At 40.6% G+C, this 21,231-nt stretch overlaps 3 protein-coding genes across 4 annotated transcripts in view; 2 read left to right on the forward strand and 1 right to left on the reverse strand.

The window, feature by feature from the left end:
• The window catches only part of LOC104927518 (sialic acid-binding Ig-like lectin 12), a 311,739-nt gene that overhangs the window by 168,975 nt on the left and 121,533 nt on the right, over positions 1–21,231 (forward strand). The window lies entirely within an intron of this gene.
• On the reverse strand, positions 1,534–15,226 carry LOC104918178 (mucin-16). The gene is made up of 5 exons (XM_019273086.2): positions 14,996–15,226; positions 10,084–10,202; positions 9,777–9,963; positions 8,188–8,233; positions 1,534–7,507 (listed from the first exon to the last, which is right to left on the reverse strand). Exons 1-5 carry the CDS (start codon positions 15,097–15,099, stop codon positions 2,246–2,248), a joined length of 5,718 nt encoding a protein of 1,905 aa, XP_019128631.2. The 5' UTR covers positions 15,100–15,226; the 3' UTR covers positions 1,534–2,245.
• Positions 17,245–21,231, forward strand: part of LOC104918156 (receptor activity-modifying protein 3) — a 29,187-nt gene continuing 25,200 nt past the window's right edge. Inside the window, exon 1 of the mRNA XM_010729802.3 lies at positions 17,245–17,695. Within this exon, the coding sequence (XP_010728104.1) occupies positions 17,644–17,695 (52 nt within the window). The 5' untranslated portion in view covers positions 17,245–17,643. The remainder of the gene's footprint in view (positions 17,696–21,231) is intronic.

The raw sequence follows: 21,231 nt of genomic DNA on the forward strand, positions 1-21,231 counted from the left end.
AGCTGCAAGTAGGTGAGACCACTGATGAGACTTTTTAAGGAACATGAGTTTGTAAAAAAAAACCCAGTAGATCATGTGACCTAAACACACTGTGGAACTGGTCTGTCAATTCTTCCAGGTGATGAGTTGTCAGTTAAAGAGTACTATTAATTAATATATGGCTATACTGGACATGATTATTCTAGGAAGAAAGCGTATAGTCAATAGTCAATATATAAACCAGGTGACTGAAAAGGCAGTGCAGTCAAACATACAGTATTATAATGCAACTGAAGTGAACTACACTCAGCCACCACTAGATGGTCAAAGAGCTCCACTCACAATAATTTATTTCTCCAGAATTATTATGCAATTGCGCTGTGTGACTACTTAGGATTATCAATAATACAAAAAAATAAAAAAATGCATTTTTTTTCTTAAAAACAATTAATTATCATTCGATATTATTATTAGAATTGTGCTTGAAATTAGTGCTCAAATCCGTTCCTCATTTGGTAATATCTTTTGTTTGACTTTAAACAACTGTACCTGCTAGATGCTCTGCACAGTCCTAACATGCATGTACACACACAGACACACAAAACAATCACCTGCACAGGCTGCCACCATGACCGTGCCCAGTGCTGGAACTACCCATGGGAAAAAAGTCTGTTTATTGTTATTGAAAGCGGACACTGCTGTCATGTGCATGGCTTTTATACTGCAGAGCTGACTTCAGCATAACAGCTTCATTAAAGGGCCCTTAAACCTTACTTTATATTTGGATTGTGGATATTTTACATCTTAAATGAAAAATTAAACTTTTTTTACACAAGAAAATTTCTATTGGCTTTACACACATTCTGTATACATAAGACCAAACAAATGGTATAGTGGCCACAGTGTCCTCTCACTGTACAAAGTACCCAGGGCTGTGAATGAAGCTACTGCCTGGGACTTATGCTGCACTATAACCAGTGCTGCACTTTTGTTATTACGACATGCAATGGAAAAACAGATTGAATAGCATTGCTCTGACTGTGACACATGATGGGAAGCAGCTATGTCTTTGCCAGATGATGTCATGTCGAGTAATATGAATCAGATTGTATTGTCTCAGTGTGAATGTATCATACAGAGGAGAAAAAGCACACTTCCAGCAAACATACACATGCAGTAATGATTTTACAGCTCAATCCACCCAGTCTAATGGATGTTTTATCTATTAATCACCATAACATTATGGGTTGCCACAGCTAAGAACAAAGGGAAACACCCACTGGAATAATGTGAAACTGTTGAACAGCCCGACCTATAGCAGAGACTATTTAAAGTAGATAGCAACCAGCAAAGGATTGTGATTAATACAGTCACTGAAAAGCTCCTTGCAGACTGTAATGTAGCCTTGGGCACTGGTTGATTAGACAAGCAGCAGAAACACAAATTTAACAAAAAATTAAGCCAAATTGTTGGAAATATTACATTTATTTAAAAAAACAGATATATTAAGACTTTAGATTGTCACTGTGCAAATAAGAGCAAGCACTGTATAGAGCACTTTATGTTTGATAACAAATGTATGTCAACTCTGTTTCTGTTAGATATATGTTATGATAGAATATAATCATATTTTATCCCAGAAGAAAACTTTTTCAACAAAACTTTTTTACATTTGTCAAAGCAACTGTTTAAAAATGTGGAAAAAAAATTGTATTTGCTTTATGCTTACAACATTTACCACAATTAATTTCAATCTTCAAACATAGAACAAAACAAGAAATATCATATGATACCACATTTATCCACATCACCTCAGCACTTATTAAGTAGCAGGATGAAATGCAAACCTAAAGATAAGCATCACATTAAAAATATAATCTTACACAGTAGATTAAAATAACTACACAGATATACAGATTTCCTCACTCGTGCCATGCAACTGTCCTAACTAGATAAAACTTCTGATATCCCTAGATTGCAGATCAGCATTCGTATATAGTACACTCTCTATACACACATCTTTAACCCTATGCTGATAATATCATGCATGCTCATTTCATGTCTTTTTGACATGATAGCAACCGCCACTTTTCGAAAGCAAATCATGCAGGCAATGAGAGAGTAAACAAAAACACAGGAAACAGGATAATAGAGCCCATCGATCTTCTTGTGGATGTCTGTCTCCTTTGTCCCTCTCCTTTTTCTAGATAATGGAGTCGAGTATCACAGGGACTAGACAACAAGAAGGATTTAAATTGTTGTGCTATCACAATTCTGTCTCCTTTTCTTCGTCTTCACCTGTTTCTAAGTAATATTCATCGTCTGTTGTCGTGTCTGAGCTACTGTCTGAAGACTCCTCAAAGGTGCTAAGGCTGGATACATAACCTCTGGAGGGCAAATGCCCTCTGGAGGACTGGCTGTCCACTTGCTGTGGTGCTCCAGATGAGCTGGGAAAGGTAGGAGAGGAAAGGCTGGGAGGTTTGGACATGCGTTTGGTAACCGGTGACAGAGGTGGTGTTGGAGGAGGTGTTGGTGGACCCTCTGTATCCCATGCAAAGTGACAAGTGTTCATGTTAGGGCTCCAAAGGCGGGCTGGCTTTGGTGCCATGGTATTTACAGGTGGAGAAGCTTCTGAGCTCCAATTTGCCAAGCACCTGGTCAGTGATCGAGGAAGAGATCTCGATCTCATTTTACCAGGGTCACTGGGGAAATATGACATATGACAGTCCTTAGTGGGCTGACAATCATAATTTGTGGGCCAATCAGAACTAGTGGACCAGTGATATAAGTCCTTGCCAGTACCTCCACAAGTTAGGGCAGATTCAGAGAGGTCACCCACACTCAAGAACCTAGATCCGGTAGAGATGCGACCAGGCCCTGAGGGCCGACTGGAGAGTACCGAACTCACAGAAAATGACCTCCCAGGCTCAATGCCATACTTTAAGTCTGCATAGGAAGATGGCGAGTATTCCTTGTCCTGTCCCGGACTTGCACTTGGAGGACCAGTGGATGCCCGGTTTCTTCTTGAACCCCCCAGACTGATTCCCTCTCCTGGCTCACATGGGGAGGGGGATTCTCTCCGTCGCTGTAACTTTGGGCTGTAGAAGACACTGTCATCTGTAACATCAGGCGAGGTGAATGGGGAGACAGGGGAAAGAGAAGAGAAGGGGGAGAAGGGGCTCCTAGGGCTTGATGAAGACTTCCCGAACTGAGTAGGATAAGCAGTAGTGAGGTTAGGGCTCCTACCAGGATTGGGATCTCTACAAGAGAGGAACTGGTTTGTTGTCCCAATGTCTTTGTAGTCAAAGTCAAACTGGTGCATTGTTGGGCTGTGGATTTTTAAATGAGGTTGGTTTTTACATTCTGACATGTGCTCTACACAAGCATTTTGCCTGTCTTGGTCAGCTTGTGGAGTTGATTTGTCTGTCCAACTATAAAACTTCTCTCCTGCCATTGTGCTTCTAGAAGCAGACGATGGTGTGAGAGTGTATCTGTTTTGTGTCCATCTATTTGCATCCTCTGTGTCCTTTTCATTGTCCTTCAGCATCACCCCTTTCTCCTGCTCTTGCTTCTCTAGAATTTTGCCACTCTCAACAGAGCTATCACTGACACTGCTGATGTCACTTGATCCACTAACAGAAGGTGTTTGGGAGCCTCGCTTCCATTTCCATGGAAACAACACATCATCATCAGACCGTCTACTGCTGAATGTTTGTCTCAGTTTGTTAAGGACCTGGTCCATTTTGTTATTAGTTTTGTTGGCCCTTTCTGACTCTGATCTTGACAAACTGGCATTTGGTGTACTGAAACTTTTTTTCAGTCCAAACCGGCTTTTCTTTGGGCTTTGTTCATTGTTGCTCTCCACTGACAAAAATCTGCTTTTGCTCAGCACACTCTCTTTCATTCTTCTGTTTGAGCTTTCATCATCAGGCGGCAGAGTCTCTGTTGAGGTGCTACTATTTGAGCTCTGATCTGAATGACTAGGTTCACCTGCGGCTTCCTTACTCTGAATTGTGTGTGACTGTTGACTTAACTCTGTCTCCACAGAAACCAGTGTGTTTGCGGTATGCTGCAGAGATTTAGGTGTGGTTTTCTTCGGGGCAGTTCGAGCTGGATTTACTTTAGATTTAATGCTGTAAACCAGTGTCTCGGTTACACATGTTGAAGAGGAGTTGTGTGCCTTATCACCCTGCAGAGAATGTGAGCTGACATGAACTCTGTTATTGACAAGTAATAGCTGGGCATCTTGACAGATGCTCTTGCTGTGATTATTATTGAGTTGATCAATTTCATAGATTTCACACTTTGAACTTTCTTGGGTGGTATTTTTGCTTTGCAAAGACAACGATAAGGGCTGTGGTGAGCTGATCGGTGACAGAGGGGGTTTGGACACTGGTAAGGTCATGACTGCAGCTGGGTCAGTATTTATTGAAAGATTTGGGGTATAATTTGACTGTGAGGATTGTTGGAAGAGGGATGATCTAGGTATTAAAGTCTTAGTTTCTCCCTGGGATGACCTGGTAGACATAAGAGTGGAGTAAGGTGGGGAGCTATATCGAAGCTTATATCCGCTTGAAAAGTCAGGTGGGAGGGAGAGAGGAACAGAAGAACGGCCTTGAACTGTGCCAGACTCAACTGATTGTGTCCTCTCCTGCCTGGGTGTGGTAAAGTCCCGTCTTCCCTGGTCAAAGGTCATTATATCACTAGGTCTCTGCTTAGATTTCCCTTGCTCTCTGGATCCTAAATCAGGGGAGTCAGATGATAAGGACCGAAACTTTGCTCCTTTCACTGCCTCTATGCTGGAGGTCTTTGGGGTAGGGGGGCAAAGAGGAGATGTATTTGTGGTTGGACTGCTTGATCTTAGAAAAGAAAAGATGGATGGAGCTTTAATGCTTCGTGGGGACCTTGAGGGAGATGGAGAGCTTGTTGGGATTTGAGTTGGCTCTGGCTTTTCAACTGCGATTGGCTCAGAACACTGCAGATCCACTGAGTCCTCCCATGTTACTCGTCTCACTTTCTTTCCCTCTACATGGGGTTTCTTTGTGTCTCTTTCTTGGCTGCTTGAAATTGTCCTCCCTTCCTTGGGGCTGGAAGTGTCTGAGTAGTTGGGGCTGGTAATGATAGGCGTGGCAGGGGGTGTTAAGAGAGAGGAAATAGCGACAGTGTTAGGAGAGGATGCCATGGCAGGAGTGACGGGAGGAGTAAGGAGTGACAGACTCTGGACAGTTGTGGTTGCAGGATGGCTGCTAGTGGTAGAGATGGTAGAAACAGTGGATACAGGGCAATAGTTTGATTTAGAAAATGCATTGACAGTGGGAATCAAGCCAGACACAGTTTTAGGATGGAAAGGCTTGGGAACAGAGGCATAGCTTCTTTCAAAGCCAAGAGGAGTGGTGTTCGCTATGTTGTTGAATTTGGGTGGTTGGGAAGGAGAGCTGGTATATGAAGAAGCATGAATACTGGTCTGTGACGTGACCGGATGAGAGTGAAAGGAAGAAGTGGTTTTAATGTTTGGGGTTAAAGGGAGACCAGAAGTGGTTTTAGAGGTATTGAGAGTGTTTGAAAGGAATGGTTTGGTAAACCTTTGAGGGTCCTTGTTGTGAGTAGATGTGGGGGTGCTGTTGGTTTTGGATGTACAAAGATTATTATTGTATTTACTGCTGCTCTCAGTGGGTGTAATTGGGCTCGTAGGATTTAGCATAGTAGGTGGTAATTCAGTTACATATGCTGTAAACGAACTATTGCTTACATCATGCTTGGTGAGATCTTTAGGGTGACTCAGATTTGTCTGCACTGTAGCTCTGCTTAATTTAGAACTAGACGAAACATCGGGCAAATCATGAGGTTTTTGTGGCTCTCTGGTGTTTGAATTGGAGCCATAATGCTGTTTAACAAATCTGTCTGATTTATTGTCAAGTGAATCTTCAGCATGTCTTTGTTTGAGGTTGTGAATTCCTCCCTGCATCTTCATAACAAGGTTCATGTTACCTTTGCAAACTGTCTCTGTTGTGTTATTGTTGTCTCTGTTATTGGGGATTTGACTGCTAAATCTTTTGTTGTCAGTCAGACTTGGCGAGGCCATGTCACTTTTATCAATACCGGGTGGAACTAAGGGTGTGTTTGGCTTTTCTTTGATGTTTGTTGTATCATTGAGGGTTAGAGGGGAACTGCCTTCCTGGGTAACTTGTTTCCACCAGGAAGTGGATGTCAGGGTGGTCCTTCTAGGGAGGGACTGGGTTTTATGAAGTCCAGAGCGGTCATATGGGGAATGTCTGGCAGAAGAGACAGAGATGTCTGAGAGTAAGTTTGTACTTTTTTCTGAATCTCTGCAGTCCACTTGTCTCTCTGATGGTCCTCTACTTAGAAATGCTTGTTTGGAACATGAAAGACTGGCCTGAGTTCTGTTTGTTATTTGAGGTTGCTGGATAAAGGGTGTGTCCTCTACGTCTTTGTTTGTGTGTGAAGCTGAAAAGGACCGTGCTCCAAATATGGTTCTTTCCCTGTGATTGGAGGATGACGGAGAAAGGCTAGGCCCAGTTTCTGATGTCCTGTAAGGGACGGATGATGGAGAGAGGAGAGGCTTTGACCTCTCTTGCTCATTATTATTGTGAAAGCTTTGAGAAAGGCATGTTGTGAATAATTTTCCGTCTCGATCACTTGGTGAACTGCTCAAATTCGGACTGATCTCAGAGACAGTGGAGGCTGCATTAGAGTTTCTGCCACTGGAGTTTCTTAAAGACAGAAGTAGACTGCTGGTTGTTGGTTTTGAGCTTAAAGATGACAGTCCTCCTTGATGACCAGTTTGTGGATTCCTCCTCTCATTTGGGTCAGGGGAAAGGGGTGACATGGGAGATACAGGGCCTACAGGACTTGAAGCAACTGCATATCTTTTCTTATTGTCCATCCTTCCAGAGTTTACGTCCAAAGAGATAGTCTGAATCATTTTCCTCTTAGATTCATAGTCCAAGCCAGCAGGACCACTCTTAGTTGTCCAGTCAACTGTATTGCTCCTGGTTCCCAGAAATGGAACCCTTAACTGGGCTTGTGATCTATCTGTCAACGAAGTGCTTGCAGTGTCCTGAACATGTGCTTGTGTATGGTTTGCCACAGTATTGGTTACATCTTGTAAATTCCCCTGAGCTTCCGAACTGCCAGTTCCCTCAAATCTTTTGGCCCGTCTTGGTCTGCCACTCCAATGTGGGGCAAGAACTGTTACCACAGTGGAAGACAGCATGGTTCTAGTAGAGGTGGATGGATCCACAAGATCAGTTTGTTTCTGAAGCTCTGTATGGTCTTTTATGTCTTCTTTTGACTCAACAGATCTAGTGCCAGTCCTTGGCTGTGACCCACGTGGAAGCATGCACAAGCCATTACGCCCATGTGGTCCAGACTTTCCATTTGAAAAACTTTGAGATGTACTCAAGTCCCTGGTAATCTCTGGTTCATTGCAAAGAACTGTGATAACCTCTTCTTTTTGGTCACTGGCTATTTGTATTGAGGTGTCTGGTGGTGATGTTTGTCCATTAACCTGTTAAGAAAAAAGTAATTACTACAAGTGGCAATGTTAAAAAAAAGTCTTTATGTGACAATATCCCACACTAGATTATTTTTTATCCAGACAGCTGTATCATTTAAGCCTAACACTTCTCATATGTCAACTTAAGCTTATCATATCATACCAATGCAAATCATTACATGCACACTAAAGTAAAACGCTTTCTGACATTTACAGTATTTAACAGTAACAGTGGCCTGCTATCTGAATTGCAAATTGTGGGCTGGGAGAAGCCAGTGCTTTGCTAAAGCTTATGTTCCCATGGTGTAGGTATGCAATAGATCCAAGCCTAGACAAACAGGTTATTTTGAAAGCCATGAGATATTTCCAAGGACATACACACAAAAGCACACACCCTGTCCCTGCTAACGCTTAAAATAATAATCAATCTCAGACGTTTTCAGGCTACGCAGTCACTTATTATGTTGTGATGTTTTCACATGAACACTTGATGTGGTTCTCAAAGAATTTCAGTAGATTTGGACCTGTTACCTTAAATTGGATACTGCAAGTATTGCCGGGTTGGGAATATTTTGGATTAACTGAGTTTAAATAAATTTAAAAACTGTTTTTAGATGGTATTCTACATTGTAATGATTTCAGAACAAGCCCTTAAACATTATGATCTTAATGACAAAGATTGTATTTCTTACCTGACAGCTGTTGTTCTCAGCCTCTGCCCTCTGTGTTTCAGTTAAACTGGTAGAACAGAAACAAGAGAAGACATAAAAATCATTAGGGATAATAGTTGGGATTAGACCTGTCACTTAACTGTAGACTGGACATGATGTACAGTATGCACAAAAGACTGTATCAGTTTTCTGATATAATGGGCAGCTGTTGAATTTGCTTTAAACCAAAGATAGTTTCACAATAAAGGTGGTAAAAATATGTTTTGTCATTGTTATTTCTTGATGTGTTTACAATGCATAAATAATGAACTGATCAATGTTTGAGATAGGAGACTGAGCAGACTTCAAAGGAAGTAGGACTAATCAGCTAGGACCATTATGAACTTGATAAATAGGGTGTAAAAAATAACTACCTAATTAGTTTTACTTTTTAATCATTATAATAGAGATGATAATGAGCAAAAGCTAATAAAATGTCCTAGCAATAAACCTAGACAAACAGCATAAGAGTAATTTCTGCTTTCACACCCCCAGTCTTCCTGCGCTCTACTGTAATGTTTTTGTGTGAAACATTTGGCACAACAATGCTGATCAACAGGACAGTCAGCATTCCTCTCCTCTGTCCCTCTCTTGACTAAACATTTTCCCACTGTCGTGCACAAAACCACACCTCAGAAGAAATTATGACAGCACTTACAAGGCATCTTTATGTTGGATATGGTTGCACATGGATCACATGTGTTTTACACACACACTCAGTACAAAATGTCTATATACGGTCATGTTGGATGGTATGAAAAGACTGCAGGTGGCTGGCAGACAGCAAATGGGGTGTGTCTCTTTTGAACCAATAAAGCTGGCTCAATCAATGACCTCTGTTGACAAGACTAATGTAATCGCTGGCACACATTGCACATATAGATATGCAAATATGCTTGAGGAAACTGTGCAGCACATACTTCAAACCTTCTCCAACACATCTAATATCAAAGTAAATATGTCCCTGGAAAACCAAGGCAATAAGTCTAACCTCAAATGAGTACTTTACCTGGTTAACTGACTCGAGGAAGGACTTGTCTAACTGTAAATGATTTGTGATTAGGTATGCAATGACCATTTCTTGAAAGGGAAGTAAGAGCTATCTTTATGCACTATATAATTTGGTGCACCTCCTCCTTCCAGATAGTCTATCAGAAGGTATGCAGACAGGGTTCAGATTACTTCAGTTACTGTTTGACTAAATGTCACTTGTGATTTCAGCCTCTCTGTTAACTGAATTTCAGTGCAACATTGACACAGAACATTGCCATGGACCAGATACTTCACAGAAAAAAGAAAAGAAAGAAAACAAAAGAAACAGGAATACAAGAATACTCATCAGACTGCATGATGCTACTGCTACCTGTATGGCTCAAGGTCTCTGTTAAATATTTTAAGCACTTTTCTAAACCCATGTCTCAATTATTTCAAGCTGTTCTGGTGACTTGAACTGACTTATCTACTGTACCCTTCTTTTGAACTGTGGATCAGGAAACAATTTTAATGAGTCTGTGATCAAGTTCGGCACTACATAAAATTGTTACTTGTTTCAGGGTACATTTATTCCTTACCTGTGTAGACGACGGTCTAAATTCTTCTTGACTCTTAGCTCTGGGTTGTCAAGGCCTAGATTTCTGGAGAGTCTGAAGTACAGGGAGGATGTGAATCTGGGTCCAGTGGGCTTCTGAGTCTGGACCTTTGAGTCACCACAATCAACTGCCTCTTTCTTTCTTAGCCTGTGTGCTTTAAATGCTAGTGCTGTAAAAGATTTAGAATAGAGGTTGAAGTTCTGGTTACTGCTGCAAATTCAAATAATTGAGGTAAAATAGATAATTGAGACACAGACATAAAGTGCACATGCGTCACATTGTGTGTTACCTTTGCGTGTTTCTTTCTGTCTGATGGCTGATGGGTGACACTGCTGTCCAGCTGGGGTTTCATCATCACGATTCTCTTCCTGCTTGAACCTTTTACTGAATGTTTCATTCTGCTGTTCTCTAAAATGAAACACACACGCACAAAAAATAGTCATAAATCATCCCATACTTTCATTCATGTAAAAATGAAAAATATTTTCAGGACTCATGCCGCCAGCTACTGTATCAGCTGTAGGAAGCAGCTGGGGCGGTAAGTGCCTTGCTAAAGGGCATTTCATCAGTGGGTAATGGATTTATAGTTGACACACCATAGTCCCACCATAGATATCTAAGGCACATGTTTTGTTTTATAGCTCAGTGTTGAATTTCAGCCAGAGCCACTGCACACCTGACATGTAGTTACATTTTTGAGGTGCATGTTAGCTATGATGTATTTTTAGTGGTTCCAACTACACTGTAAGCACATAATGCACAGACATAAAACAAGCTTAGACTAGTTTTAAGTATTCAGCATTGGTGTCCTCCCAGTCCCATGCAAGGCTAGGCCCAAGGTAATGTCTCATGTTGTCCAACCACCAGTCTAAACCTCACTTAACTACTAATTATATCATTTTTAGTTCCAAACATTTAACATTTTATGCTGAGTTACTTCTCTTGTAATCTAATATTGTCAGGCCGGACTCAAACAGGACTCAGGCGCAGAGGTGTCAACGAGCTTATTTATTGAAATCACAAAATCCCTCGACAGAGTGAGGCTATGACAGGCTATGAAAACAGGCCTAAACTATGGAAAACAAAAATCACTGCAAAGGAGGAAAAAACTCTAAACTGCTTTATAAAAATGATCAAAATCAAAATCACTCACAACAAGGAAAATCAAAGGGCTGCAAAACATTAACTGAAAAAACAACTATACTAAGCACAAAGAAACAAATGGCTATACTAAGAAAATTACAACAAAAAAATCACTAAATCGAGGAAAAGACAAAAGAACACTCGAGCAACAATGCTATGGCTATGGACGGACAAGAAAAAATGCTTTGGTGATCGATGCGAGGACGAAACACTATGACACAATACAAAGGGAGACGCAGACAATATATACACAGGGTAATGGGGAACAGGTGGAAACAATCAGGGCGGGGAAGACAATCAGACCGGTGACACATGAGGAAGGGCAAGTGACCTGAAATGAGAGGGCAGGTAAATATCAAAATAAAACAGGAAATGACGAGACAGTACAAAAACCCAACTTGACCTCACCGCGATGTGACAAATATGTAATCATGCAGAATACTTTAATAAGTGCTAAAGGTTCATCGAGGGAAAATCGAGCAGCTTCCTTCATCTTATCAGTATGACAGTGCTGATAAGCAGTGGTTATATAACAATTTGACTCTGCTCACAGCACACTGCACACTTTCTCTTACGATCACAGAGCTAACACACCCACTCACACAGTCACTAAATCATGCGTGCACACATTTACTTCTGCAACCCAATGCTGAACCCACACTAGTATGCCAACTGCCGAGCACGATGATGACACCATAACACAGATGAGGTGGTTATCTAAATATGAATGTACGCATCACCGCAACCTTTGTTCATTAAAGATGACTAATTAAAATGACAGCAATTATCTTTTACAGGATATTCCAGGATCTCGTTCTCTCTTTTGAATCATTTCAAGCTTATAAGTGGATGGAAACTGCTGCTTGTCCCGAGTCTCAATGTAACCTGCAGTGCTTCGTGTGATCACGTCTTTGAATTTTTTTTATCCGACCTTTCATAATAACATGTACCATCTCCACTTCTCCCTATCCACCTTGCCTTCAGGGACGATTCATTGGCCTCATTAGAGCTTAATCTCTGTTAGGGTATTACAAAAGCCTGACATGACATGACATGACATGAAAAAGAAGCAGAGAGAAATGTGAGGAGGGAGGGAGGCAGAGCTTCACGCTCTTCCAGAGGTACTTCAGCCCAAAACAAACACGCCTTCCATGTGGATGGTACATAGTGTTTTCAATCCTACCTCACCCTGAGGCAACAGAAGAAACCATATCACAGCAACAAGCTTGTAAACCTCCTTTGAATAACCTTTAAGAGATGTGATATCAGACCACGTGGGGCTGTTCTTTAGACAGTATTCCTCCACAGTCTACATTAGGACCCAAGTTGATTTGTTCGGGTTGTCCAACCAAGACACTGAGTGTACTATCATATATGACAAACAATGCATCAACTAATTTCTTATCTTAAAACAATGAACTGATTATCAAAACTGTTATCAAAAAGGTTTATTTATTTTTTGTTGAATTGCTAATAAATAAATTGAGTGATTGTTTCAGCCCTAATAACATTTCGCCACAGAGGAATCATCTGTGATGGACATTTCGGGCCTCCTACATGAATGTTTTCTTATGTCTCTTATTTTTGTTTCTGCACAAAGCAATAAGAGGGAAAATAAGTGGGATTGATGAAACGTGTGCAGACAGCCAAGTCTGTTCTTAACCTCCTATTATCTTCCTAGTATGTTTTATTTATCTTATGTATTGTGTTTCATCTTGGGTACACATGTCAGGAAATATGCAATTAGGATATGGAAATGGCCGAGTAAATTCATATGAGGGCAGCACAAGCCACCGACCAACAAGCTACCGACATCTGACAGGTAACGCTAGGTAAAGAAAAATGAACGGAAATACCACCCAAGGGCAGAAAAAAAGTAAAAAGAGAACGAAACTTTACATAATGAAGTTTAGTTAAGAAAAAAGGGTGAGCAGTGAGGTCAAAAAGCACAGAGCAGGCACCAGTGCAATTATCGCTACATGTGCAGAAGATCTGAAAATGGACGGAAAAGAACAACCGTCTGCTGCCAGGCGTATTATTACAGACACAGGAGGAGGCCAGGAAACTGACAAAAGAACAGACATGGATAAGCACATCGGAGCCATCATTGGAGAGGTTTCTCTCTGTTCGGAGTGCAGTCTGATATATTCCACAGCCAGGTCATGTCGTCTCCTGCGGGCCATCGTGTTTGAGATGTGATTGTGTTGTGCATCACGTTTTATTTGGATGTTGACTGAATGGAATTGTTTGCTTTCGAGTAATAGGAACAGATTTGGAGATGGTGCCTCGATGCATGCACACACTGTATGAGTGCAGTGGATTGCTCAAATAGCATTAGGCCATCGTTTCTATTTTCTAGCATTTAATACACATAAGAGAGAATTCACAGATTATCTAATAAAAAAAGAATAATTGTTGAGTGCAGCGTTACTTTTTATAATATATCAGGGTGAAAGGACACTGTTATTTAGGATTAGTATTTAGGATTTCATTGAATGACTTTTAAGGTTGAAGTTATTATCCCCACTTGAGAGGACAATCCATAAAATTAATCTTAGGCATTAGTGACCTCTAATCCTGTGCTGACAACACATGAAAAACACGCAACCTCCAGTCATCTCTGCAGCCCTGCAACATTTGCGTTAAACGTGTGAAACGTCTCTGTTTGTTTTGATGGTCTGTAAGCTGATGACTAATCTTTGACAGGCTCTTTGGGCTCATCCATTATATTCAGTGTGTCTCATACAAGTATGTTGGTGTATTCTTCACTTGAGGTCAGCCTCGCTGTGGGTGTGTGCCCGCTACATCTGCCAGCTAACACTTACATAACCACAAGGATCTAGCCTGAACCAAAGTGTGGGTGTGTACTCATCACTGACAAACGTATGTAATGTTCCAACCAAAGCAAATGATTTACACCCTGAACTTCTTTTTAAGGCGCATCCAAGGGATCTTAATGACTTCGCAGTGACTGCAGGTTGCCAGGACAAAACAAGACTTGTTCTGTTCGGTGCCGCACCTTTAATGCCTGTGGGACTTCCACAAGCACTGTTTGTCCTTTAACCTATACACGGGTATACAGGAGATAGGTTTAGTGTGTATTAGCAGGAGGATGTGCAGATAATAAGCAGATGCAGAACATGCACAGACAGCAGCATTGTGCATCCACGCTGTATCTTTATTAAAGTGCAGGCATGGATGAGCATGTATGAGCTCGCCTGATAAGCCACTAAAGCTGAACAGCTCTAAAATACATTCACCTGATGATGATGGTTTACAGTAGGCCTGTCTGGTTTACAGTTAGTTATGTAACAAGCAGCCTTACAAATGTATTCTCAGGTACACATGTTAGATATGAGACTGAATGCATGATAAATTCATGCGTGACACATAAATAGACTGCTGCAGAATTCAGTCCAAACACCTACGTCCAAGAATCCGCTTGGATAAGTTGGACTGATACGTCACGCTTCAAGAGTTAGAGCACACCAAACCTCATTGAAAAATCTGCCTGTTTTAGTAAAGCAACACCATGGAGAACAACCATGTTCTGCAGCTATGTTTGATAATAAGGACACCTGTGTTTAATTCTATTATTATTATGATGTTATGTTATCTAAAACAGTATAAAAACACCCTTTAGTAATAATTCGACTTTCTCCACAGGTCATTCCCGCCTCCTCTGCTGTCAAACGCAGCGTGGTGGCCAGTGTCGAGCTTTAAACCGAGTGTAAAATGTTATATTACTGCAATATCTTAGCGCCGAATGTACTGTAATCATACCATTGATCATGAGACGTTTCCGTTTGGCTGTCAGAGACGTATTAGTTTCCAGACACGAGTTTCGACATTAAACACACAGATTTATAAACGCAGTTCGGTGAGAGTCTCTGTCCCTTCAAAAAGAAAAGCTGGCGCCGCGGATAGAAAGTGTCCAGCAGGCATAAAGAGACACAAAAAGTGCGTAACAACATTAAAGAGGTCGATAAGAAGCACAGCAGCTACAGAGTCATTTCAAAGTGGATTTTAAAATGTCCTTTAAAGACATTTGAACCTACCTTGCAGTTGTAGTCCGTGCTGCTCGTGTTGTCCTGTACAGAGGCGTAGTTGTCTCTCCTCCTACAACTCTGAGATCCAACTCTCCTGCGTCACTTGTTGACATCCTATTTTAACCGGTTCAGTCAGCCTTCGGTATTCACACTGACGACTCAAAGCATCTTTAAAAAAAAATGTACTGTGGTATTTTGTAACGACTGTCCTGAGAACAGGCCAGACTCCTTGCGTTGGTGAAAGTTCAACACCTCCTCGCAGACAGGTGTGACCATGAGAGTACACCTGGCCGCGTCCCTTTCCAGAAAAGTGCCCCCTTGGTCATTTCCTTCTCAGGACACTTCAGATGCTTGATTCTTTGTGCCAGTGCAAACGCATTTAAAATGTCAGGGACAATAAAAATAAAACTGTAATGTGCAAAGGAGATATATTTGTTGGTCCTTTTCAGTTCCTTTGCAGATCCAAAGTGTCAAAACTTTTAATCAGCTACAAAGAGACAAATTTCTCTAAATTATTGTCAGAAATCATGTGCTAAAATTCAGAAAACACAACTCAAGTCATAATGACTTGATCCTCTGATCATCTCAAGTTTTAATAAAATGAAATACAATACTCATAATCTCAAAACAAACAAACAAATAAATAAAAATCTGGCCTGCTTTCAGATTCTTTTAAACAATGTCTCATTCCTGATAATCAGTATTGTGCGTGTTACACAACATGTTACTTGTATTTGATGATTGATTTGCAGGGATAGTGTGTTTCTAAAAATTGAAACCATATGAAAATTGTTTTCTTTACAAAACAGGACAAGCGTATTGGACTCCCACATACACTCCACCCTCTACTACAACACCTGCCAGCAACTCTTTCCAGTTTTGGCTCAGTGTCTGCAGGAAGAACAGTGCCCTCTTCCTGTTATGACTGTTACTTTCTGCTTTCTAAAGAAGGAATTTTCCACTTTCCACTTGCCAGAAAACTACAAGAAGCCTTGTTAGTGCTAAACTGAGTGAAACGAGTGCACAATCAGTTTCAACCAGTTGTGAAACAGAAGAATGGAGTATCTGTAATTCTGCAGGAGACCCAGTTAATTCAGTCCATGGCTTCAAATTTTCCAAGCAATGAAGATGAGAAATATAACAAAGAGACTGTACATATTCTATCTCCTCTATACTGAATTATAAATGATTCTTACAGAAACAACAACTCCTAATACAGTGAACTAAAATATGAGTTCTCAATCGAAATACTCCAAAGAATAAGTTACCTGCATAGTATAGATGAAGACAATAAGGTTTTAGTGAGTTTTGGTGATTACTATCAGATGCAGGGACACACAGTAATACTGTTTGCACTGTATGTGCATTGAAACAACCCCTCTGCTCACATCAGGATCCTTAGCTTCAGATAATGCAGATCTAAACAGAATGAAAAAGATTTTCACTTTGATTGGAAGCATGTTTGAAGGGGACCTCCTAGTGGTCAGTGTGAACAGGACGAATGATTTCATTGACCAAAATGTCTTTCAGTGAAAAGCAGCTGGCTACTGTTTTAAAACAAACAGTAATGACCCCATACTTGAATGATTTGTTCCACCTGGAATTTAAATGATCAAACTGCAGGTATCCCATTCAATCAACACTGATATTAATATATGTATAACAGTGTAATTATTACAATGATAAAACGCATTGGTGAAGTACATTGTTATCTTTTATGTGGATAAAGAGGGGCCTGTAAATTTCAACAGAACTCGTTTTGAGATGTTTCATTGCTGTTACTCTGAAGGTTTGCCTGAGCTAGACTCTTTTCTGATCGAGGTGCAATTTCAAAGATAACCAGACGAGGTCAGTGTTGCCTCACAGAAAAAACAAAGTTTGTCTGACTGACAACTGTTCAGTGATGCAGATTAATTTAATCTAGACGATCATAATTACATAATGACTATTAAATATTACCTTTCTAGTAGGCCTACAGTATACTTTAAAGTTAGATTTGTTATAGGTCATTTTTTTTCTACGACAACTAAATTCATTTTTTAAATTGTACATGCATGTGTGCGTGTGTTAAGATGTCTATTAATTAATTATAAAAGCAAAGAAAAAAGAAAAAAACACCCGTGTAACCTATTTTATTTGCTGCTGCTGGATTCCTATTGGCTCTCCAGTATTTGCTATATCTTCTATAGTTTCCTATCTCACATTTAAATAGCTCGTGTTCGTGCAGAGCATGGCAGGGATTCAGTCCGTGCAGTTATTCAGTAAATATAATCCTGCCTCAGTGCTTTGAGGAACCCCGTCCTCCTCCTCCTCCTCCTCCCCCTCCTCCCACAGAGGATGCAGGACAGTGTTCATGGTCCTGAGCTCTGACTCCTGACTGCACAGAGAAGTGGTCGCGACCATCACGGTGACAGTCAGAACAAAATCACGCTCTTGGATCCGATTTGTCTTTTTCTTCTTCTGGCTTTCTCCCCCCATCCTCCATATCCTTTGACATTTCTGTTGATTCATGACAGCATGACGGGACTCGGACCTGCACATTTGGGATAATTGGTTTTTTATTTTATTTTTTTTAAATAATGGTTCGTTTCAAATGTACATCTTCACGGAGCTGCAGCTGAGGTTTCATTCAAAGACCGACTGTTTCTCTCAGCGTGATGGATACAAATGAGTTCGCAGTACTCAAACTTTTTGTTATTGGTATTTTGGGTGAGTATATTGGATTTTTTTATTATTTTAAATTTGCAGAACAGAGAAACCTCAACACAGCACCAAACTGACTCAAGTAGTGATGTATAATGGTTTGTTAAGGGCAGAAATGTCATAACGTCACACAAAAGCCCTGCTGATTTCACATTTTTCCCACTTGTCAATATAGTCAGGTATATTTTCATACTATTTTATAAGTGCCTCATGAGCGAAGTCTTACTGTAGCTGTAAACTACAGGTCCTGCTTCTACCCAGCACATCATGTGCCCCTCAGCTCTGCCTCAGTGTGTCAGGTTGCACATAATTAGATTTGAAGTAAGAAGAAGTATCAGGGACATCAATCTCTGCATGCATTGAGTGAGGAATATACAGTGCTGAACCCATGGCATCACGCCCCAGTGGACAGACCTGACCTATATCGTGGCCAATGGGAATTTCTGGATCTGGCTCATTAACTGGTGATACAGGATGAAATCATGTATGAAATTATGCTTCATGTGGTGTGTGAGGATGCTCAATCCACACGCTGAGACATACACATGAGTTGAGCTGTTGTCGTGATTTGATCGAGATGTGTCAAAGCATGAGCCCAGATAATCTGCTGTTGTTATTCGAAGCGTTACTATGACTGTAGTAGTAGTAGCCGTATAAGCAGAGTGGAAGCAGTACTGTGACTCGGTCATGGAGAAAGGTGGAAGTATTGAACTGGTTTGCAGCACAATGACTCTTTCGGGAGCTGATGAAGTAGGATTTTGAGAGCAGTTGTTGAGCTAAAATTTGGCCTGACACTGATTGAAATTGCCTGGCTTCCTCCCATGTGGGCAACACGAGCCAGATGGTACAGGATTTCAGTCAAGGTTTGTGGTTCATGAAGGCTTCAAACTCAGACTATACCGTATATATATATATATATATGATCAGCTGTTTATCTCAAACCTAGGGGTTAAACCTGGAGGTAAATGAATGATGAAAGCATGGACACACCATGCTTTAGGATGTCCTTTTGCCATTTTAAAGAGTTAAGCGTATGGTAGACAGGAGGATGCTGTCTATATCCAGCCAAGACCTTCAGCCTGGACTCCTCTGGATCTCTGCCATGCACAGCTGTGGCCCTACAGCACTCGACTGTCCAGCAGAAAACTAGCTTAGTTGATCCTTTTCTGACAGTAAGCATGTTTTCTAGTCAGTCTTTCAAAATGCTGATTATAGTTTAGTGGAGAGCAGAAGAACAGTCATATTCCCATGCCGTTAAGAGGAGCAGTGGTTCCCTGTGAAGGCTCTTGTCTAGACTAAAACAGTTTCCCATCAAGATCCCCCATTGGGAAAAAAGATAGTTAGAAGCCAGATACAGCAAGTTCAAAGGAATCCAGAACACAACTCATTAAAATGAAACTGAGTCATTCTGATTTGTTTAAAGCCAGTATGGTGGATGCAGCAGACACTAGAGTACAAGGTCCCCATCTGCATCAAGTGATTCCCACTGACTGTGAAGCATCTGCTTACCCCAATAAATAGCTATTCATACACTCTCACAGTGAGGGAAAATGCCTTGGGGTTCTTCTGTTCCTCTTCCATCTGAAAAAAAAAAAATGTTGCTGTGAAGACATTCTTTCTGTAAAATACTATTCATAGAGCGCAGTGAGATTTCAGTGTGTTGAGCTCATGTCAACGTGTCTGACGTCCATATGCTGTTTCTTTACACATGGATGTTGTTATACACGGTGGTGTTTATCACCTGCGCATTCCAGAGATGCTTTTAAGTGGCGTAATCAAGGCAAGTGATTTGTTCAGTGAAAAAATGTGAGGTGTTGTTGTTTTTCATCAGTATTCGGGGAAAGGGCTAAATGTGTGTCTTTACACAAATTCTGGTTTTGCCAAAGTGCAACTTCGTTTAATAAAATAATGTTTGGACTTAAAAATATCCAACAATAAATGTATCATGGGAACAAGTATCATCTGTGCATCCAAAACCTGATATGTCTTATTCCTCTGTTCCATGGAGCTCCATTGTTGTACAAATACACATCGAACAACCACATCTTGCACTGGGCGACACATTCCTTCATCACCATGAACACACACACACACACACACACACACACACACACACACACACACACACACACTGACTGACTCAATGCCACATACACTGTCCTGCTCCTGTAAATCACAATCAATTATTAACCTGATTGTCCATACTGAACTGTACACACAACATCGACTGCATGTCTGTTCACTGAGCATAAAAAACATGCAATTCTTATTGAATTTTTTGTCTGACAAGAATACATAACTTAAGAAGACTTATTCCTCAAGCTACCCAGCTGCAACAACACAGAGATGTTTGATCAAACATTTTGTGTACTGAGAGGAGGGATGTTCAGTCAGAATTTAGAAAGCCTGTCCTCCCACGAGGTTAGAAAACTTGATTTAAAGTATCCTGCGAGGCCTCTGGTGTTCACCACACTTACAAACGGCGAAGTATCATAAGAATGTCTGTGAATTAGTCCATCAGTGCCATGCTTGACCTGACGTTCAGATATTTAACGCCTTGTCATTAAGAGTCAACATGTGGAGTGAAATCAACATGCTACAACAAAGCCTATAGTTATAGTTATAGTTGTCATACATATGCAGATTCACAGATGTCATTTCAGCTTCCTCAACTGCAGTGCAAGCATGTTAAGAGCATTATTAATCTTTCAGTTGCCTGTTAAAGATTCATGCACCAGGAGGGGTTTGAACTTTGTCTCCTTGCTCATCATGGTGACATCACAGTCTAATGCTGAGGTCCTGCCGACTCCAACTGAGTGTGTTTCTGCAGCACCATATGGTCAACAGATTGCAGAGGCATTTTACACTTTATAGATGTGCCTATTAAGTCCTTACTTATTTGTTATCGTCCCATCTGACCATTATTTTACAGTTTCACTAAAGAAGGTATTAGAAGCTGCAGTGTGCTTCCAGCAGCTCCACAAACTGTGAACGCAACCTGCAAATAATGTTGCCTATTACAGATTATGTTTTGTGTTTGTAGAAAGACTGTGAATACCGACACAAAGAATCTGATTTATGATGTAAAACAACACAGGGATGAGACAATAAATGAAGTTAATCGATTTGCTGCTCAACATTAAATTAATTAGTAACTATTTACATGACTAATTAATCATTGGGTCTTCAATAGGGGGCCCATTACATCAAGGACTGCCAAATTATTGTTAGATCATTTTTTCAAAGCGTTTTTTGTTTCTTCCAGTAATGAAAATGCACATTAATAGGAATCCAACATATTATTAGATAAACTGGTAAATATAATTGATAAATATTTGTAAAATGATAATAATTTACACACCAGTGGTTATCCATGAATCCTCATCATGTGAGCTAGCACTGTAGTGGACTCTTTACATTTTGTAGGTCCAGTTTAATATGCAAAACAACTTTATACAATATATGTATACACTGGTCCTTGGCCTGAGAAATACAACTAAGATACCTTCTCAAATATAAATGCTGTTTTTGAGTTTTCCATG

This window comes from Larimichthys crocea, chromosome XXIII (assembly GCF_000972845.2).
Source record: "Larimichthys crocea isolate SSNF chromosome XXIII, L_crocea_2.0, whole genome shotgun sequence".
Taxonomy (NCBI): domain Eukaryota; kingdom Metazoa; phylum Chordata; class Actinopteri; family Sciaenidae; genus Larimichthys; species Larimichthys crocea.